The sequence below is a fragment of the Brienomyrus brachyistius genome, chromosome 22, assembly GCF_023856365.1.
Source record: "Brienomyrus brachyistius isolate T26 chromosome 22, BBRACH_0.4, whole genome shotgun sequence".
Lineage (NCBI taxonomy): Eukaryota > Metazoa > Chordata > Actinopteri > Osteoglossiformes > Mormyridae > Brienomyrus > Brienomyrus brachyistius.
Genome location: NC_064554.1, coordinates 1581376 through 1604823, shown reverse-complemented (window position 1 = coordinate 1604823; position 23448 = coordinate 1581376). Strand labels below are relative to the sequence as shown.

Below are 23448 nucleotides of genomic sequence, written 5' to 3'. Positions count from 1 at the left end.
AAGATGTTGTGTAGCTCCTGCTCCTATACTACTTACACTTTTATCTGGGCATTCATTGGAAGATCAGCCTAGCCACATTTTTCCCTAGTTGACTCCTCAACAGCTGTATGTCTAATGTGCTATTTGCCTCAGTCGTATGTCGCTTTGGACAAAAGTGTCTGTTAATTATGATGCAATGTAATGTAAATGTGAAGAAACCGGCCCCCAAAAACCCATTTACAGTGATTCCTCTTCGGGGTTACAGAAAAACCCGTTTTGAGACAACAGCCCTTCAACTCAGTCAGGACTGCCGCAGCCATGTCTTGTTGCCGTGGAAATGACAGGCTGGAGGCTTCCGAGCACGTGTGGAACACTTGGCAGGGCAGCGTGTAGATATACAACAGCGCTCTGCAGGGGATAGTGCAGAGCGGGGTGACAGTGGTAAACGGCAATTACTGCAAAACATGGCCTGGTGAAACCCAAACTGATTACAATCTTGACCGGACAAATCACTTCCTTTCAGAATACTGTAGAAAGCACCCTCTCTCAGATCACTGCGTAAAGATTCAAACCTGCAACTGAACTGTGGCCCCATGCTCTCTCAGCTCTAGCTGGACGAAACCAATCAAGGTCTGAAATGGCAAGCGGCCAGATCCAGCCATCCTAAAGACTGAAACCTGGATGCTGCAGGGTGCTGAACCCTTTACACAGAAACATGGTGTGATAAGGAGATCAACATAGTCAATTATAGAACCCCATACACAGACACAAACAAGATGTAATGGGATGACCAGTGACCCTCCAAGCCCTTATCACAGCTAAGTGGAGGGGAACTGTTCATCCAAGTCATTTTCAAAGAGTGTTTACCTCCCATACAACAAGGCGATCGCTTAAAAGCATGGAGAAGCGACGGAAAGTCTACAGAGATGTTCAGGAAGGTACAGCCATTCCCTTGTAAGTGATACACACACACACACACACACACACACACACACACACACACACACACACACACACACACACACACACACAAATGGTGGCAGCAATGCCAGCCTCTCAATCTTCCCAGTAATCCCAGCAACCTCCTTACTGTTTCCTCCCCTGGGAAAGCAAGTAAATGGAATGAGATGGGGTGAGGCAGCGTGTATTTAGGGAGGTGGGGGTTCCCATGGCATCCCAGCACAGCACACTTAGCAAACCCTGCAGAGAGGGGGGGAGGGGCATAGACACCCCTGTCCTCAGAGTAAAGTCAGCACTATGACCACTGCACCCCCCACGCCGGTTCCCTCACAGGACTCCCAGAACACCACCACGCACCTCCCCGTGACCTCAGAGCTACCTTTCACTCCAACGGCCTGTAGCGTGGGTGACCATTTATGCCGGGAAACAAGGACTGGCCTTGGTGAGACACTCAGGGGTGGACTGAGGAGCCATACCACCCAACAAGTCTCTTATTGAGCTGCTGAAGCACCCTCAGTCCAAGCTGGCACCTATTTTAACAGAGGCTCCTTTCAAGGCACTCCAACCCCCACAGGACAAGCACCCCAGGACATTTTAACGGCCAAGGTGGGGGTGAGTAGCATCCATTAAAGCGTAATTCAGACCCAGCAATAATGCTCACCTCTGGTTGGGTGAACCCATGACCTCTGACCCTTTTGCATTTGCTCCTGGGGGGCTTTCAACAAGGGGCAAATCAGGCCGCTCACACGGATCAGGACAATTGAACCATTGAGTTCAGACGTTACGGGCTAACACCAGACTTCGGGCGAGGGTCCGAACTCACGAAAAGGGGTCCAAGCGTATGTAGGCGTCTCCATGGTAGGAGAATACAGGAGGGGCTGGTGGTGGTGGATCAGAGCCCCCATTGTTCCACCACGATCTGAAAGTCCAGACCCCCTCATGCTGAGAAAAGGGGCCACATTCCTTTCCTCGGGCCCCTGCTGGCTCGGCCCTGCCGCACCCGAGCGCAGATCACAATCGCTGCTAGGAAACGGTCCTCCCCTCCAATGCCAGACGCTGTGCAGACAGCCCAGATAAAAATTCATCCCAGAAAACACAAGGCTAGCAGACTCAACTGAAGCTTTCCAATACATGTTACGCCCAGGGCTCTAAAGAACCGTCCCGCCACCAGAATGAGCAGCACTTAGTCAATAAGCCGTGTTCCCGAAACACGTGCAGGAAAGCAGTGGCTCCGTCTCCCCAGCAATTTATCCCGGCAAACACATGGATACTCATCTGCACACATGTGCACCACAAGTCACTTAATGAGCAGCTGAACCATATCAAATTTCTAGAGTCTGCAGACACACATGCAGACAGTGCTCAGCCCGAACAGGGAACCCTCTACTTCCCACAAAGGCATATCACTGGCTTCCAGCACCTCCAGCACACACTGCAACCCTCCCCCCCCCCACCCACCGCAGGTAGCATGTTAAACAACCGCATGTCTGTCTTACATTCCCAGCCTGAGTCTGAAAATGCAGCGTGGACACCAACCACGCTCCCTCACTTGCTCACTCAGTCTCTCACAGCAAGCGACAATCTGACCATCCGCTCCCCAGGGTGAACACTGCGCGAGAGTGTCCCCTGATCACCCCTCTCCAACTTGCCTGTGTCACTCCAGATCCTGTCCGCTCCTGCGCAGGTCCGGTGGTAATACCGCCTGCCCCATGACTGACGACACCGGCAGAGAGAGCGAGCAGACCCCGCAGCAGAGTGTGAAGACTGAGACAGCAGACAAAAAACACCCACCTCCCCTGTCCTGCCTCTCTGGCCGTCATCAGGATCGAGGCTCCGCCCCATGCCTCTTTTCTGATCCCTCTCTACTGTATAGCCTCTTCATAAGTGTTCCCTATTTCCTTTTGTGGCAGGGACCTCGTCCATTCAGGCAGGGCCATTCCAACACAAGCAAACAGAGCAGAGGCATGAATCCTCAGTGACAAAGCCCGGGGGGAGGGGGGGGGCAAACATGACAGGAGGTGTTGAGAAAGCAGACATCTGCCCACATTTTGCCATTTCTGATGTGGGGGAGAAAAAAAAAAAGAGCGGAGATGTTTATTATTTGGGAGCTTCGGTGGGTGACGCATGTGTGTGGCAGGGATGGGATGCTGTTGCTGGAAATGGTGACTGAATGATTCACTCTTTTAGATCCTAATGAGACCTACATCCTCTAGAAGGGTGCTGCCCCCTTGTGGCCTATAGCAGGCACTATGTGAATGGCTGCTTTCCTGAAAACTGTTGGTAATTAATTTCTCAGAGGGAGCATTTCTACAGATATACTTTCCTTTATGAAAACACACTCATTAAAAATTACTAAAACCTTAATAGCTGCTGAGAAACAGAACAAGCTGTAACCAAGATATAGACAAAAGCAGGACCATGCAAAAATATCAAATATAAAAATGAAATTAAATAAATCCTTCGTACAGAGCAGATGCAGGTTCTTCTAGCAGTTGGTTCTGCAAGCTCTGTATATTCAGTTTCATCATCCTTTCATCATCCATGGGTAAAATATGACTCATCAGCATGTTAAGCTAAATATGGTTTCTCGTCTTTCACAAAGAATGACGTCTCAGGAAGAAGAAAAAAAAAAAAAACAAAAAACCTCAGATGCCATGAAAAGTCAGTAGGTATCACAGAAGTTATTTTACTTTGTGCCCCTGGAACTTCTGAGCCAGAAAAAGGGGCCTCTGATCTAAACAAACGGGGCAGGGGTGAGCCAGAGTCAGCATCCTGCTACACAGGAAACAAAGAGCACATCCATTTATGCATGCGTGCACACGCGCACACACACACACACACACAAGTGTAACAAGCTAACCTTCCATGGAGGGAATTTATTTCAATCAACTTGTTACACAGTAACCCCACCCCACCCCACCCCAAGAAAAAAGTTCCAGATTCTTAAAGCCTGGTTTCTGACAGGTGGGCCATCTCTGCCTTTCATACACAGCCATTCACCTAAGTACACCCCAGATAATGTGGTCCCTTCTCCCAAACCTTGAAAACCAGCTTAAAGGCTGCCAATCATGACGATGTCCCATGTCCCTCACAGCCTATTAATGGAGATTAAGCATAAACGAGGGACAAGTTTGCACAACCTTCAAGGCCAAGGGCTCATATAAACACTCTCCGCACAGCAGTGTGGAAGGATATCACCAACCCCCAGTGTGGGCACAGCCAGCCACACCCACAAATCCCATGACGACAACAACCAATAGCCTATTGGTCCGCACTAGCTCTGCTCCTGCCAATAGCACAGTCCTCCTCCATCAGTCAAGCCCTGTGTTGAGTTTCCATGTAAATGGGAACCAATATGATGGGATGCAACAGAACCTGCATGTGATCAACTAGAATCGGCTCCAAAAATCTGTGATTAGCTAGCCGAACACAGTGGGAATGGGGGTCACCCAGAACATGCATGGTTATGGAGTCTTGAAATGGGTCACAAACAGAGCAGGGGGCCACTGCCCCGGGAGCTGGGTGGAGGTGCTCAGGCTTCCTGCAAACCCCTAACTTCTGCTGCAAGCTTGCATAACAAAGCAAAGGTTCTCGTCAGCACCACCCAACCGCTGGTGTCTTGTCAGCAGATCTGTGGTTTCCTGCCTTAGTGCACAGCTATGAAGGGAATTGGGACCTGCTGCTACAAGTCTGGATCACTGGAAGCACGATAGTTAAGGGCAGAGGGAATGAGGTGAAGCCTGTTGTGTGGAGGGAGAACCTTCCGGTCCATCTTACCAACATAAAAGTTTGGACCAAAACCATGTGGAACACACCAGCCACCCAGGGTATTCATGGGGAATAGCCACCCATCTGATCACATATATACTGGTATGGCACACTAGTTTCAGTGAAAATTAGAGATGCCCCCATCTCCTATTTAGAAACAATAGTAAAACCCAAAGATGATTTCAAACAGCAATTGCTGTCTGCTCAGAGCATGCAGTAGCATGAAGACCCAGGGGAAAAGTGTTTAAACAAGTTAGTTCTACTTCCAGGGACAAGCAGGCACTTTACACCTGCCATTCACAGCTAATGCAAATGGGTCACACGGCAGCATCACACTCACACGGCTAACCAAGTCCCAGGATGTGGCTAGGGGCCACAGCAGTAGAGAGTTCCCCACAGATGTGGAGATGCTGCAGCAATAATTCAGTATCAGTCATTTCCCATATATATATATGTGTGTGTGAAAACACCCTATCATATCAGGTGAAGGGGGATGGGGACCATTGTGAGAAATGTGTCATTTGGGGATTTCATCGTTGTGCGAACATCATAGAGTGTACTTACACAAACCTAGATGGCATATCCTACTACACATATAGGCTATATGGTATATACAGTGAAAATATGGTATAAAAGATTTTTTTAATGCTTCAATATCTTTTGCGACCTCCGTCATATCCATCACAGACCGAAACACTTATGTAAGGCATGACTATTTTCCAGGTGAATGTAGATCGTTCAGATATGATGGGGAAACAAAAACAGCTTGAAAGGATCAGCCACGCTGATTGGATTGGGCTCTGAGAAGATGTGGCTCTTTTCTGGAAGCGTGATTCCTATGCACCATGCACCTGTGGGCCAACTTGAAGAATAATACATTGCGCTTAAGACGTCCTTAAACAGAGGAGTTTTGAGTATGAATATATGAACACACTCATAAAGGAGGGAACACGCCCTGCTTCATAGTTGATATGATAAACACTCACACCCATATATTTCAAAACATTTTCAGTGACAAGAGGTGGATATATGTGGTTTGTGGGTAAGATGCTTCTCAGTTTAGCCTTAGTAACCCTGTAATAATTTTTGTGAGATGAAGATGGAGGTAAGAGAAAATGCTGCCTTTATAGAAATGACATAAACGGAAGTCAGCAGGTCTTCATACCATAATTATGCTTTCTGGTACACTTGGAAGATTGTTAAGATCGCTGACAAAAGAACGCAGCACAGGAACGGCCGTGTTAACTTTCATGAAACTGACAGGACACAAAAGCAGAACTGTAAATGGTATCACTGAGGGACGTGCTGGCCTCGAGCCTGGGGCAGCACTCCGCCGGAGACTGTGAAGGAAGCGGTGACAGGATATGCAAACAGGACAGGAAGGAAACATAATCCTAACAGGTCTGATTTACAAGGGGAGAGCAGGAGGGAGCACCCAGTACGAGGCCACAAGATGTGGCTCTCACCTCCTTCAGAGTTATAAATATTAAGAATAATACATCACAGAAAAAAAACATTACGTCCAGGCTGGTGGGCAGTATGGCTCCAAGTTCCTGTTTATTATTGGATAAAACTGCAGTCTGACAAGTTCTCTTTCACTAGCAGCTGACGGCTTTAAATTCCTCTCCGAACCATAATTACCTCTGAAAGGCTCGAGTTGGCTTCTAACATTACGTCAGCATTAGATCACGCATTTCTAGACACTGGATGTATAGAAAGGCGTGGTATCGCATTTTTTTTAGAAATGCTCTGCTTTGCTGACGGAGTCTTAATTACCCTTAGGACAAAATTTACGGGAAACCCAACCTGCGCGTCAGCTGTATACTACGCATTCAATGGGAGTCGCTTCAGAAACACTGGAGGTCAATTTATTACTAGGATTAACACTCCAGTGGCGAAAAAGCGCTAACTGGACATGTCCGAATGCAGAAGAGAATCACTGAAGTGCATCAGACCAGCTCAGCGTATTCAACAGGACCATCGACACCAAAGGCCAGCACATGCTGGAAATCATTCGCTGTTGCTGTGTTCGGATATTGTTACACAGAAATACTGTTGATTCAGTGAACCAGCCTGGCTCACGGTTAACATGGTAATCAAACAGACCCGAAGCATTTCTAAATAACCGATAAGGATTTTCCTCGTTACCTAAAGGCAAGACGGAACATATGCGAATCTCAGTCAGAACTTCTACACTAGTGAACAACTGGCACCCCTCCCCCAGAGTAACAAAAGACTAGAAAGGAGTGATAAATATGCGCATAGCGTATTAGGAAACAAAATGAAAACATTTTCAGATTTAATTAAATCCTCTGCTCTGTATACTTCCGTGATAAACAATTAGATAAACTTCATATGGCAATAAGGGAAACAGATTTGATCCTTTACATTAATTTCTTGCGAGTATGTAACTACTTTGAGTTACATTTTGATAAACAGTATCACACTGTACACACTATAAATCATCCCTGAAACAAAACTCGACCTGTATGTCTGACGCGGTTTTATATTATGCAACTGAAGTCAGATTACCTTCATATTTACATATGAAAATATTACAAAACGTCTCCACATATTTGTGCGAATCTGTAATTTAACATTAATATAATAAATCCGGGTAGATCTTTATACTGAAGCGTTGGAAATATATAATTTAAGGAGTTTTAACCAAGCGCATTAAATGCTGAATAAATACATTTTGACTGTCGGCCAGTAACCCGGCATGTGTTTCCCCCCCCCCCAAATATCTACTATTTATAAAAATAAGACAGTGTTTCTCAAAACAACATCCCACGAAAAGTAATTACTGGCGCTCTAAATATGAAATTCGTGTTTTTCCGAAACTTTCTGGAGAGGAGGGGAGAGAAACGCAAGCGACACCAACTTACCGACGCCCTCCTCGGACTTGAGCACCATGGTGTCCGCTGCTGAAATATTCCTGTACTCCTCACGCCGTGAAAAGACCTTCAGTCTACGCGGAAACGCAAAACTAACGCTTAAAACGAGAATTAAAGAACAAAGCAAGGCGGACAGAGCACGTATGACAGAACGAGAAGACCATAAAAACCGGATAGGTTATAGCGAGCTTCTGGGAGTGGTGTAAAGCTGCTCGCAGCGACGTTAGCCGAACTTAGCTCAAGCTAAATAAAGAGGCGGCAGAGGGCGGAGGGAGGAGCGCGAGCGGCTGCCGGGGCCGCGCGCGATGCGCGCTCGGTATGCCGCCCAGCCGGTGCGATGGTGTTCGGTTTCACACGTTCATTAAGACGGTCGGAGGGGGAAGGGTAAATAACTGACAGCGTCCCTGATACTGAAAACCTGAACGCAGAATATGACCTTATGGAGGAACGGGGGGGGGGGGAATGGGATAATATCTATATGCAAGCAATTAACCATGAAATTATGATTTATCAGGGTCGCCAATTCTCACGCATCTGGCGTGACATTCGGACTCTCACGCTCAATCAAGAAATCTTACGACAAATCTAAAATTAGCCACATCAAAAGCGTTGGAGTAGTTTGCAAACCCTATAGCCTAATTACAAGGTAATAAAACTGTTACATACATGTAAATGTGTGTGCAGACTTGCCTGGAATTGATAATCTCACGCCAGTCAGCTGATCAAAGTTGTCAACACTCTGCCTGTCTATCTATCTATATATCTTATATTGTCACACAACGTCTCTAACACACCCTCGCATGACAATCACCACTCATGTCTTGTTTTGGGGCAGCACTGTATCAGTTCAAAGTGACCTTTTAAATCATATTCTTCACAGAGGCAATGCTGCTGTGAAACAGGCTGGCACTCCCATGAAAAGAAACAGCGACTCGAAAAGCCTTGAATGTGAGCTTCGGTACTGTTTGCCTGTCCCAGCACGTTTATAAAAGGCATAGAAAACCATCTTATCAGAAACAAACGGAGGATAGCAGACAAATATCTCTTCTGCCAAAACTGGTCAAACTGTTTCCTGAGCAGAAATCTCACAAAGACTTCTTTGACTTACCAACTCGCATTCCCGCTTGAGTATTTACATCTATGGACACCTACCCATGTTACAGGCCCTGCCTGAACTTAATGAATGTTTCATTAAACCCCATAAAATTTAAATGTCAAACAGTAAGCAATAGTTGTGCACAGTACGTTCTGATTTTACAAGTGAAAAAAGGCGCACTGTAAATTATGTTGATACGATGGAAATCAGATCGTTGTGTATTAATTTGATGCAGCTCTATATGTCTGGTCTTTGTGTGTTAGTCATATAGGCCTGGCTTGTCAGCTCTGCATTCATGGTAAATTCCTAAAAATTCAAACAAAGACCTGTTTGTGTCAAAACCCTTTCTGAGTGTCTTGCTCTACATTGCTCTATGGGATATATCAATATTTATGCATCAAACAAACATTTCATCAGAAATATGCTGTTGGTTATATACCAGAACATTTATCTTAGATATTTGCTAATGACAGAATTGTCTGAGATGAATCAAATCCTTAGACACATCGTAAAGTCAATCTTGGTGAGTGAATGAACTTTGCTTATTTGTTCTCCACTGCACCATACTTTTCTCAAGATGACTTGAGTTTTTTTCATTTTCCATAATAAAAAGGTAGCTGAGAATCTCAGGAAAGCACAGATATGGTACAGGCAGAGAATGCTTAGAGCAATTTCACTCTCTGGGCCCTTGACTGAAAAACAGGGGGGTCCCTCAGGGGTGCAACCTTCTTTTCGGTGTTCCTCTTCCGAGGCAAAAGGAATGCAGAGTTATTTCAGGAATGGAATTTTTCCTTGAATTGTTTCACGAGTCCTTGCCGGCGCCACATGGCAACTTGGGAGAGAGCAAATGAAGATTGTGGACATGGTAAGAAGTCAGAGACAGAATCGTGGGCTGGCTAAGCCTGGGCCTATCATTGATGATCTTCGCCATGCTTCATATACGCCATCAAGAGCATTAAGTCAAATCACAATGTTTTGTTCAGTTTACCACAGTTAAGCGTCTTCTCTTATACGTTTCTTTTACTTATCAAGAGACATTTCTGTTGGAAGTTGGAGAGTACTTCAATGTGTTCTGCAAGTTGTCAAGGTTTTTCATCATCTCAGACCAGGCTGTCCTGCATGGATCTGCTTGAAATAATATTCCAGGATGATCTTAATATTAAGCGTTAAATATTATGGTTCCCAGGCCTCCTCTGTTTCTAATCCTCAATTTCCCATGATCCCTTGCTACACTAAACAAGTAAGGAATAGTCAAGATCAGGGGATCTGGTCAATGTGTAATACTTCTCCAGGCTGTGGTGTGCTGCGGATTTTGAGCTGGGGTGCACAATTTCCGGAAACAAACTATGTATTTTACTACCCCTGATATCTGCGCATGCTGATCACATGTGACAAAAATATGGAAACAGTTAACTTACTGAATCCGTCTAACATATCAGCACTCCCACTCCACCCCATTCCAGTCAATACGTTGTACTGGTCTATGTAATTTTTGCACTACATAAACTGGTCTACACTCATCAAAAACTTGGGAACTTGGCATAAGCCAGGCCTGCTTTTACTAGCGCTCAGGATCATTAAAAAAGGGATAAAGTTTTATGTTTATGTCTATGAAAATGAGTGGATTTTTGCCTATATATCCTTCTTTGATTAACCAATAAATATATAGGAAAATCCACAATCTCTATTATTGTAGATTTCATAGGACATGAAAATAATGATTTGAAAATGACCCTGTTGTTTTGGAGTTCACCCTGCATAGAAAGTAACTATCCAGGCCTAGTCTAAATGATGAGAAAAAAACAACCACAGATAAATAGACCCTATTGTGAAAAAAAATGCAGGACAAAATAAAATAAAAAAAATTAAAAATTATTCAATTAAAAAATTTAATTAAAAATAAAAAAAAATGGACTTCCCCTTTAAGGTGTGAGCTGGGCATACTTTCGCAATACATGTGGGTTATGTCATCTGTGTTATATGTGACAGAAACACAATACTGTCACATAAACTCTTTATACTGTGTGGGATCAGCACAATGCCTAAGGAATTTATAGAGTTTGCGTCCTTAACAAATTCCATCTGTCCGGTAAAACTCCCAAAGGCCTCTGAATTCTGGATTCATAACCAACTACTGGTGGCATGTAAGTGAATAATGTGTGACGAGGATGCTCTCTCTCCCTAAAGTTTGTTTTTATTATTTAAAGGGAAGGGTCAAAAGAATAAAGAATGTCAAGTCTCCTCTGACGAAGGTTTAGTAAACCCTCTCTTACAAAGAACTGAATGTTAGTCGCCACCGCTTGGCAGTAATGACTAAGCTTACTGGGGTCTGGAAGGAGAAGCAGCGGCTGGCTGCCTGTCTGGGTCTGAATGGCACGTGGCAGGACCTGGCGTCTCCTAGCGCCCGCTGAGCACAGAGCGGGAGCCTGCCAAAGGCCTCACATCATGGCGGCCCTCAATAAACCCACAAATGGCACTAACAAGTGGAGCAAATCCATTTACAATCCTCTTACAGTGTTAATGAAGCTTGTCACTTCACTCAGTGGGGAGAGACAGCAGATCTTTTCTATGTACTGTTATTTCTGGGAACCAGGGCACCATGATGAAAGCATTCATCTTCACACTGTCCAGACCTCGAACTAGACTGGCAACAAAGAGCCCCAGCTGCCTTACAAAACAGCTCAATACCTTTGGCAAGCTTACCAGACGAGTAAACATGCCCCATTCCGTATAAAGAAAAGTGCCCGAGGGAGATGAAGATTTTCCTTTTGTGCGTGAGACAAATATTTAACAAGCAAACGTCGAATCTTTTAATATGTCTATGCAGAACATGTCTGCGGGTCAGTGACACATGGTAACATTTCCTGTTTACGATTTCAAAACAGGGGCGGCATGGTGGTGCAGTGGTTAGCACTGTTGCCTCACACCTCTGGGACCCGGGTTCATATCTCCACCTGGGTCACATGTGTGTGGAGTTTGCATGTTCTCCCCATGTCGTCGTGGGGTTTCCTCCGGGTACTCCGGTTTCCCCCCACAGTCCAAAAACATGCTGAGGCTAATTGGACTTGCTAACTTGCCCGTAGGAATGCATGTGAGAGTGAATGGTGTGTGAGTGTGCCCTGCGATGGGCTGGCCCCCCATCCTTGGTTGTTCCCAGCCTCGTGCCCATTGCTTCCGGGATAGGCTCCGGACCCCCCGCGACCCAATAGGATAAGCGGTTTGGAAAATGGATGGATGGATGGATTTCAAAACACATACGAAAAAAAAATTGCATTAGCACGAGCGGTTATTCTGACCTCCAGTGGTCACATGAGGTATTACCTATGGAAAGGACTACAATAAATGCAGGTATCATCAAGAACTCAATGGTACTTAATCAAGCACATCATGCAGGGTCACGGGGTTCTTTAAATATGATTAATAAAATCTAAATAATTTGTAGAAGAGCTAGAATGTTTTTAAAAGCAAAATTAGCCTGAATTCCCATTAAAGGAGTGGATTGGCTATAGTTCAGCAAAAAAAGTGATAAAAAACTGGCATTGTAGAATACTGACCATTTTTTCCACACTCGTTTTGTAAATATTGCCTGGAAAAAAATTCCAGAACATACCTGTGCTGCCATGCGCCTTTAAAAAAAAATCACAACCTATCAGGCTGTGAGATTGCAAGCATGAAGGACACTTCTCAAAAAAAACAGCTCAGAGAATCCCAGTTCGGATGCCAGCACTTCATCTGCAAATGAGCTAAAGCCACCCGGTGCCCAAAGCTAAAGGAGAATGGAGAAGGAGAAAGTGAGCCAAAGCAGAAGTAAAAAAAATGGCGGTATTTACATGTTTGAAAGAATGTTACATTTACATAGTGTTTTAAAGAACCAATGGGGAGCCACTTCAACCACCACCACTGTCGCCCCCACCTGGATGATGTGACGGCAGCCATCCTGCGCCAGTACGCTCACCACACAGCGGTGGTGAAGGGTCAGGAGAGAATTCACCAGTTATATGTAGGGGATGACTAGGAGAGGCCATATTTGATAGGGCCAGTGGGTAATTTTAGCCAGGACATCAGCGCACCTCTGCTACTCTTGTGAAAGATGCCATAGATCCATTATGACCTCAGAGAGTCAGGAGGTTTGCAGGTGGTCTGACTGCTAACATTTAGCTTAATTCACAATTAATTTAGTTCCAAAATACACACGATTCTTAATCATATGGAATGATTTCATACAAACTAATAATTTATTATCAAGCTACAGTTAAAATCTCTTAATTCCGTTTGGATCAGATACTTATAATGGAAACATTCATACTTCAGACAAAACTTAAACTTGATGTGTCTGTTAGATTATAACATATTATACACGTAATGGACAGCGTGTAGCCTACAGATCTCATTAAAGGATGTTTCCTTCTTTATAGGATATAAAGCTTAATTTTGAAATGAGTTGTCTAGATGGGGCCAGAAGCTAAGAGATTAAGGGAATGCAGGAAGACAGAAACTATAGTCTGATTACAGAGATGATGATGTCGACCTGGAAGGGGCGACTTGGATTGGATAAACATTTGTGAAAAACACAGGTCGGCCGGGAGAAAATCTCATCAGTGAGAGTGATGCAAACCATAATGCAATTTAAGGCCGCAGTAATGCGATAGAGAGCGGTGGAGGGCAATCAGCAGCTGCCCTATAACGGCCTCACACGTCTTCATCTTCTACTATTGCCCGCATCTTCGACGTGGGGCCATCGATCATGGCGTGCTGGGCGATTGTGAGCCCACCAGGGTCCGGCCACCAGGCCTCCGCCAGGCTAATGTCCCCTCTGCATTCACACTATTGGCTCAAGACCCACATCATCTGATGCCTTAACAGCCCCACTAATACCCAGTGAAGACAAACAGGAAAAAACTTAAAGGCTGTGAGCTTCTGAATCTATGAACAGCTTTGAGAACTGGAGCCCAGGCCCTGGGTAAGTGGTTCTGGCTACTCTATCCCTTCAACGAGGATGTCCACTCTTAATTGTTGCAGCCCGGTATCATTTTCCATTCATCGTTTAAGTGATGCAAAAGTCATATATGGAGAACGGAATGTTTGGCGACTTGAGAGAAGGCAGCAACACTTAGTTGAAAAGATATTTACAGGGGATCTATGTCTTGCAGTAAAAGGACACGTTGTCATGGCGACGTTTCCATCTATGACGGGGCTTTGGCTAAGCAACAGTAACAAACATACAGTCTCACACACATCAAAAACAGAAGGAAACTGGCTTCCACTCCAACGCAACCATCAGATCAAGAAATAAAACAGATGGCATCCGGGCCTAACAACAGCTGTGGCATGTAAAAAAAAAAAACAGCTCAGGAATGTGATAAAAAATTATTAAAAAACAAGCCGGGACTTCCACCTTAGCGATGCAAAGATTTTCGCAGCCATTCCAGGTGTCAGTTAGGCTCGTCTGTACTAGGCTACATTAGCAGAATTGCCGCAAAGCACTCGGTCCACCCATAGGTGGCGACTTTCAAGAACAGCTGGAATAAAAACATCGCCTGTCTAATGGGGTCATCCCTTTGTGGTCTGGAGTTGCCCAGGAATCTCCCACTGTGGAAAAAAGAGGAAGCACTTTTAGCCAGAGGTGTCCCCACCTGGCCAACACATTAAACAAATGCAGCAGAAAACTCTAGCTAGTTAAAGCTGCTTCAGCTCATTGTATTATTCTTGTTTTATTGTTTGTTTTTTTGTTTTATTGATTGGTATTTATACCCATTTTTGAAACTTAAGTGCTGAGCGGTTCCTCAGAGTTGGCACTCTCACTTCCACTCTGCTCGTCATCCTTGCTCTCTCTTTCTCTTTGCCTTTTATGTTTCGTCGAGCACATTCAGCCCTTTGCTCTCCTTTGTGAGGCCACACAAAACACTGTTTAAAGATCACGTTACACGAAGCGCAAATTACTGAGATTAGCTCAAGACAACAACCAGATGGCACTGTATACAAATATGAAGCCTGCTATATCTCCAAGGAATATTTCACTGATATTGAAACACTTGGCATTTCCAAAAGACTATATTCTATTTATTTATCGCTATTTATTTTATTTCTATTTTTATTTTTAAAAAGAGGTATGCTTTCACCATGTTAAAAATTGGTAATGTTCTGCCAATGAAGCTTATTTTGAAAAGTCACACTTTGTTTACAAAGAGTATAACTATCATTAAAGTACATAGCGTCAAAAATTACTCAACAGCTGTAGTACTCATCCTCAGGAGGTCTGAAAGCGGTGCTGGCCTCTAGTGGTGCGGTGGAGGAATGACTACAATGTTATGCACAAGCATAGCTTCTCTGGGCCGAATGAGAGGGCTTGCAATAGCCTAGCCCAACTTATAACCCAGAATCCTTCTCAGAAGCTCAGGAAACTTTTTAGAAAGGCGCAGAACGAGGACACAAGTTTAGGGCTGGCTGGTTCTGGAAAGGCCTTTTGCCCACAGGGAGACGAAGGCGAGTTACCAACCTCAAGCCTTCAGCTAACAGCCACCAGGGACACACAGCCCCTGAGCGATGGCTTTTTTCTTCTTCCATCCCACAAAAACAGCCATCTGTCACCAGAGGAAAAACTGGCCATTACATCACTCAGGTCACGTTCTTGCTCAAAACTTCCCCATGACGATCACAGTCTCCGCCTCATGCCATCCAAATGACAGGAAAGTTGAGGAACAGATTTTGACTGGGTGCTCATCTATCAACAGTCTGCAGGATTCTGCCTAAACCCCAGTGACACGTCAGCAGCACATCACCATCGTTAAAGCCTTTCTATTGGTTTATTATTGACATTTGCTTTTCTGTGTCGAATTACACTCAGCTGACAGATCGTCATTACTATTTAAATAAAGTTATAGCACACTGTTAATTAAATGCTTATTCTCACATACCCCCTTTCTATAACAAGAGATGCTGTGGCACACTTATCAGGCTTCTCTGACTCCCTCATTACTGCCCCCTGTTGGAAGGCAGCTTATACAGACGGTCCTCAGGGTTATGATGGTCCGTGTTAGGATATTTCGACCTTACAATGGGTATAATTATTCAATAAATTACATGAGATATTAAACACTTTATTATAAAATAGGCTTTGTGTTAATGATTTGGCCCGACTGTATACTAATGTAAGTGTTCTAAGCATGTTTTCGGGTATGATGTTAGTTAGATGATTTTTTTACCTTACGGTAGCATTCTCAGAACGCATCGTGACCCAGGGATCGTCTGTATGTTTTTACGGAGTGAAATGACCTGAAAAGCAGGCTGGGACTTTCACTGTCCCGACAGCAAAACAGTGTGGGCCGGTGAAAGGACAATGATAAGTGTGAGCAGTCATTAAACAAAAGAATGAGTGGGGTGCAGTCACTTAGATCCCCACTCATCTTACATGGGAAAGACTACAGGGGACACTGGGGGTCACATGGCTAACCACCCAACGAAGATCTTGTAGCTCAACGGGAAGTGAGACAGATAACGTGGGCTGGGTTAATCAAACATGAGTCAGAGCTGCCTTTTCGGAGCATTTGGGAAGATGCAGAGGTGGACGGATGCGGTAGGACCACGGAGGGAGAGCGGGCCGCGTGTTTCCTCCCAGTCCCATTTCAGCTTGACCTGCAGGCCACAGAATAGATCTGAGCTGCCTTCACGCAAATCAGAAGGACGTCTGGGCTGGATGGCAATCCCAAGAGGTGGTGGGATGGACCAAGAAATCAATAATCTGAAGGAGGGTGATCCATAGAATCAGACATCGATGGTCGATGGAGCTACTACCAGTACTGGTACATATGGAACATGTGGGTGTTGCGTCGCGTCTCAGTGAAACCGAGCTCAGCATAACATACGCATTTATACACGCAGAGAGTCCATGGTGTGTTACCTCCTCTCCCAAGACGCTTTTACTGAAGCAGATGGATCAGTAGGCCTCAGGCTCTAGCTGGGTTCAGGCCCACCCTACATCAGAAATCCCCCCACCCCCACCCCTAGCGAACACTTGCTCCACTGACCCAGCCGTTTTTCAGACGAGATCGCTTCCTCTTTCATAGACAGAGCAGAAGCGTCCGCATGTCGCAGGTCTAACCGCCAAAAAACCACAACGAAAACGCTGAAATCCACGACAGGGTTACAATGGCTCCTGCCATGCCACCCCCCCCCCCCCCACCCACCCTAAGAAAATCAGAAGAACACATGATCTACTTCTACATTCATACTTTTTTTCTCATGTTGGTTCCCATGGGGGAATTTCAGTTGGTCAGCCACTTAATTGCAACAAACTGAACTCCGTGGTGAAGCTGAACGGACCCGACAGTAGCCTGGTAGGTAACCCGGGGTCACGCTGCTTCTGGATACCTTTCGGTCCGAAATTAGCAGCCACATCAGGGTAAAATTCTCATGAAAAACATGAAACTGTAATTACCGCAGTGACACCTGGACTGAGACATGACTGGTCCCCGACTCTGAGAAAAGGAACAGCGAGCTGAGTGCCGATGAGTCCCCTGATTGACAATCATAGCCAGAGTACAACTGTACAGGTCTCTCTCTGTAAACCTATTAATGAACACAAAATACAGAAGGTTACTAACTTTAATAGGTAACCTGGGTTATGGTTAGATAAAATACAGCCATTGCTGATACAGCAGTAATAACAGATATTATTTTCTAGTTTTTATGCTTTTTTATAGTAAAACACTATCAGTGCATTTGTTATCAGGCATTCTGTATTATACCTTATCACTGCATCTGTCATCAGGCACACTGCATCGTGCTGTAGCACTGCATCTGTCATCAGGTACACTACATCGTGCTGTAGCACTACATCTGTCACCAGGCACACTGTATCGTGCTGTAGCACTGCATCTGTCATCAGGCACACTACATCGTGCTGTATCACTGCATCTGTCATCAGGCACACTACATCGTGCTGTATCACTGCATCTGTCATCAGGTACACTACATCGTGCTGTAGCACTGCATCTGTCATCAGGAACACTACATCGTGCTGTATCACTGCATCTGTCATCAGGCACACTACATCGTGCTGCATCACTGCATCTGTCATCAGGCACACTACATCGTGCTGCATCACTGCATCTGTCATCAGGCACACTGTATCGCTCTGTATCATTGCGTCTATTATCACGTAAACTGTATCATAAGAACATCAGAAATTTACAAACGAGAGGAAGCCATTCGGCCTATCATAACATATCACACTGTATCGCTGCATGTCATCAAGCACACAGTTATCACAGCAACTGTTACATGAGATGTGTATGTTTGTATGTGTATGTCTGTGTGCATATGTATGTGTCTGTGTGTATGTTTGTATGTGTATGTTTGTATGTGCATGTGCGTCTGTGTCATGAGGCCCAGGGTGGCAGGTTGGAGCTTCAAGACAAACGTTCCTGGGAAAAATCCAGGCTGACCCAAAGAGCCAGAGGAGATCACGGCGGCGGGATCGATCACGTCTCACGGAACTAGCTAGTGGTTCTCCTCCTATCTCCTACCTATACCCAGACTGTGCTGGAGCAGGCCGCCCATCCACACAAGGAGACACTGCACTTCCCCATGTCCAACAGGACACGGACGATGTTGGTGCTGCTAATTCAATTCAATTCAATTTATATATATAGCGCTTTTAACAACGTTCATTGCCACAAAGCACTTTACATATAACCGGCCCAAACCCCACCAAGCAAGCCTGAGGCGACAGTGGCAAGGAAAAGCTCCCTCTAGCAGGAAAAAACCTTGAGAGGAACCTAAACTCGGAAGGGGTCCCCATCCTCCTCTGGGCGACCGGGGAGCATGAAACTGCATTTACATTGGCATTACATAGTTTTAAAAGTTCCAGTTGGTTTCATGGACCATTTGGGTGTCATTCATGTGAAGGCAGTCTGGTGGATACAGACCTAAATAGGCTTTTAAGCTACCAAGCATTATGTTTCATGCCCCATAATGCCACACAGAAGTGACCAGAAATGGCGGAGCCAATTAGATTTCCTTTTCCATGTTGCTTAGATCAAAACAAACAGGCTTCTGTTCTGTAAGGATTCGAACCTGTGCACAAACTGTACATGCCACACCGGGGCCGGCGAGGGATTTCCAAGGTTAAAATAAGGCACAAAAACATTTATCTTGAGTAAGCAGGCAATCGGTTTTGCCATCTTCCTAGGAACAGCCTTTGAAACGCCAGAGACTATGAACCCCAATTCATCCATCACGGCTCCAGCAAACTCACACCCTACAGCACTTTCAGCACTCGCACAGCCAGACCCGGGGTTCGCCCAAGACTCGGCAAACAGTACGTCACCACGGCAACAACCCGACATTAAAATCACCTCCAGTCATCGGTGTTTTTTTTGCTCCGTCACTCCATCCTCCGCTCTGTTTCGCCACCACTAAACTTCCCTCCATCAAATGCGCACTGCCAGGCTTTCGTTAAGCTTGGTAAAGTGGTGCTAGGCGTCTTCTCAAAAAATTAAAAAGACGGCCAATCAGATCAAAGCAACAGAGGCAGGGGTGCCTGGACGGGCTGGGACGGGCGAGGGGCACAGCGGGCGCAGGCCAGAACAGGGCGGCACATACCTGATGTGGTACTGGCACTGCTGGTGTGCATGGTGGGGCAGAGAAATGCCTGGAAGCTGGATGCGCACAGCTCACCGACGGTCCCCATGGCTGTGGAGAAACCCCGCGTCGGGTGGTTGATCCCGGTGTCGTTCACGCGCCTCGACCACAATCCTGTTTGTGCCTTGTCCACTTCACTTCCCGCTCACATGCTCTCCGCCCCCCCCCCTCACTCACCACTCCATCTGTGGCTCTCTGAGCTGTCCCCCAGAGCCCTCCCCCACTCTCTCTCTCTATCTCTCTCTATCTTTCGTCACACTCACATATACACATAAACCTACCAAGAACAGGCTTTACAATATTTTTTATTTCTCCAGCCCCTTGACTATCACCTCATATACAGGTGGTGGGAGGAATCATATTTAGGTAACACATAACTTACAACTTATACTAAGGGGGGGGGGGGTCCCTGGCACCCTTATCTTTGTGTCAGACACAAGCAGCCAAGACTTTATTTACGAATCAATATTACAAGAGCAGAACAATAACAGGCCATATTTCCCACTGCCTCTATTTTTAATAACTTTTCATTACCTGATATGCAAATAAAGTGTACACCGAACAGATACATAAAAAAGCCCCAGCCAGTCTGCAAAGGACAGTCATTTAAAAACCCTCCATCTATAGGTCATCCCTCTTTCATATGACCCATTCGCTGTAAAAGCCTGAAAAAGACTTTTATTTTGCTTTTACAGAACGGAAATCTGCACAGTTGTGCGTTTTCAAGCATTTTACAAAGCCAGATTCCACTGTTGCTGGGCAACAGGTTACAGAAATGCTGTGTCCCTAAATATACATTTCCCGTTAAATCAGCAAGGAAAGCACCCCCAGCCCACTGAGGGGGCTCCATTGCCCCCCATTTTCTAGCCACTTTCTCGCACCCTCTCTTCTCCCGGCCACTCAGACGCTCACTGGAATCAGCTTGCACCATGCAACCTTAAAAACCTTTAAGACTATAGCATGCACAAAGGAAGCAGACGGTAGTAACCTTCATGCACATGCGAGCAAACTAACTACACAGACTCACGGACGCAGAGACACACACATAGCCCTGGGGAAGCAGTCAGCTGACGCGAGTGGTGAATGCTCAGTCTGCTGGCTTTGCACACGGGACACTGCACACTCAGCAGAAATGCTGCCGTTCGGTTATTCTTATTAAGCCCCCTCGTCGAAATTCAGGGGCCCTGACTTCATTATTCAACTCAGGCTGCGATCACATGGGAAATCATTTGCATGGCAAGTGACCTGCAGAGCATTGTGGGATTGCCATGCATCTGTGCAGAGGGGTCCAATCTTCCTTGTCTCCTCCTCTTCCTGTCAACCTTTGCCCCCCCCGAGCACCAACCACATGCTCTCAAGCTTGTGATTGCTGACCTTTGACCCATCCCGATTTCCCCCTGTTGAATTCCCGTTTTGCTGGGTGCTTTGGTAATACTTCTTAATATTCATGAGAGAATTACCAGCTAATTGGCCAGTGAATGCCTTAGACAGAGTTCACCAGCCAATCAGGAAGCGTCTCTCATGAATATAAATGAGTTTCCACCCTGCAAAATGAAAATTCACTTCACTTGTCAGGCTACTTGTATTCTCCCTGTTGCTATGGGGATCCCCTTTGGGCTCAGAACCCTTGACATACATGGAGCATGTGGCCCAGCACTGCACTGGAGTTGGGGTTTGGACTGGTACCATAGGCCGACTTACACACAAACCCTCAGGGTCCATCAAGGTAGATCCATGACAATGAGTCAGAGGTCTGTCATTTTCCTTAAGGAGGTGCAAAATACCACTACCTGCTTTTTATTACAATATTATGTATAGTTTATTATAATGCTTTAAATAGAAAGCAACTCATGAGTAAATAGATAAATGATACATTTCATTAATAAATATTCTTATTTTTGTTCTTGCTTAACCAGAATCTCTCCCCCCCCCCTGCAAAAAAAACCCCAGCTTAGTATTTCCCTCTTTTTCTAAAGGCCCCATTTGCTACGGGAAAAAAATAACTCCTCTTCCCGACATAGTAACTGGCCTCTGAGAGTGTAGCTGAAGCGAGCCTCACTGCCACACTGCTCACTTTCAGCATTGTTATTTTGCTCTGGTGATCTAGCTCGTGCTTCTATATTAAGTACCAGCTCGTCTGATCTGGCTGCCGGGTTTCTGCGGAACGGGACAATGATAACAGGATGACTAATGAAGCAGATCCGCCCATCCGTCATCACCGTGGGGAATGTGTCTTCCCAGCAGGGGCGGATCACTGAAATTTCACCCACCGTTTACTACACACAAGGTAGAAGAAATAAGGTTTTGAAATCTGGGGCAGGATAGACCCGGCTTCCCCCATCAGGACGAGGCTGGGAGGGAGAAGAAAGGCTGGGGGGTATTTTCAGAAGTGAAGCTACCCAGCTAAAATTGAAGCCGATTCCTTACAACAACCCACCAGGATGGGATCACGGAAGTGTGGAGGAATCGGACGCATCGGATCCACAGGTGCCGAAGCTGGACGTGACCTGGTTCCCCAGTGAAGGGGAAGTGACTGTTCCAACAAGCGCTGAAAAAATTGTGTCTGGACTGAAGTGGGGGTTTGTTTCGCGGTCAGGACTGCAGGGGCTTGTGAGAGACAGTCACATGTTACACAGGCATTGCCCCCTCCCCACAAAGCCACAAACCACCTGCTATCCGTTTACGACAAGGCCCCAAGCACCTCCTCCCCAAAAGGCTCAGGGGCTGGTCCAAAACCACTGTACAGAATCCCTCTTTAGCCCTAAACTCAGTTTGTACAAACAAGCTAAAGGAAGGTGGGATTTGCCAAAAATCCTCCGGCACACACATACACATTAGCCAGTGCTTGAAAAAACTGCAGAATTTCTGACAGAACGAATCCTCTGACTGTCACTGCATTCTGTGACCTGAGGGCGCCATCTTATGGCGACTCCAAGTAACAGCATGAAAGGCCTTGGGTCCCTCTGCAGCTTCAGGATTCCTTCATTCGACTTGCAACTGGATGGCAAACTTTTCTTCCTGGGGATTCAGTGTACATCTGCTCAGAAAGTCGGCATTATTTACTGTCAGAAACCATAATGGGGAGAGGCAGAGCAAGTGTGAGATTTAAGGCGTTTGTTTGTTCGGTTCCCACTGAAACACCAGCAAGGAGAAACTGCAGCATGAGGTATGCGTCTGCCCTGAAATGAGCTGTGTGTGGGTGGATGTTCACAACAAATGCAGAAATTTGCGATCCCCTAGATCAGTGCTTTGGAATCCGGTCGTCGGGAACCTGGAGCAAAAATGTGCACCGTCTGGCAGGGAGCAAAAACATGGACTGTCTGTGGGGCCGCAAGGACTGGATTGGGAAATGTTAGTCCTAGATCTGTTTACATGGGTTTACCACTAACACAGCCAATAGTTATACAGGTTCTTGCTGTACCTACGTAATTATATTGCTAATTAGAGGACTGATCGACTGAAGTCCTCATGCCTGGGTTTCAACAGTTGACCTAATGGTCATCCCAGAAACTCCCATACACACTGGCCGTTTGTGGAAAAGACTGCCCATCCCCACCCTAACGGAAGGCTGGTTCTGTGGGCTAGTCTGTAAAAGCGTGTCTGGAGGTCTTCATCTGGACCCTCCTCAGGTCCCCTGATCTGTCTCTCAATCTGTAGACAGTCTACATTTTTGCTCCCTCCCGGCTCCTGGTTGAGGAGAGGAGAGCACTGCACTTGTGCCTTTTCAGGTGCTGTTCTTAAATCATACATATTATGCAGGCCCTTAATCACTTTATACACAGACGAACAGACATTATTTATATGACATTTATTTACTGAACTTTGCTTTCTACTTTGAAAGGATGGTATGAGTGATACACTGTGGCCTGTACTACGACGCGGGGTTACTGGCTTATCGGGGTAACTTGTCGGATTTAAGGTACCACAGTTTAAATGGACTTAATATTCGTTCACTTACATTTTGCCCAGACTACCTTAAAGTAACCCCGCTTCGTAGTACAGGTCCCTGGTTTCTACACATTCTGTCTGTTCTGCTTTTACATTTTGACATTCACGCAAACTAATCAAAACCTGCAGAGGTGAGACGAGTTCAAGCTCAGACCTACA

At 45.7% G+C, this 23448-nt stretch overlaps 1 protein-coding gene across 4 annotated transcripts in view; it reads right to left on the bottom strand.

Moving 5' to 3' along the window:
- The window catches only part of LOC125717861 (cytohesin-1-like), a 40021-nt gene that overhangs the window by 14624 nt on the left and 1949 nt on the right, over positions 1-23448 (bottom strand). Inside the window, exon 1 of one of the 4 annotated variants that reach the window (XM_048991205.1) lies at positions 19303-19459. The exons of 1 other annotated variant lie outside the window; for it this stretch is intronic. In XM_048991205.1, coding sequence (XP_048847162.1) covers positions 19303-19390 — 88 coding nt within the window. In that variant the 5' untranslated portion in view covers positions 19391-19459. Of the gene's footprint in view, positions 1-2588; positions 3321-7595; positions 7860-19302; positions 19460-23448 lie in introns of those variants that run through there. 2 more of the 4 variants (XM_048991206.1, XM_048991204.1) reach the window with 2 other exon arrangements.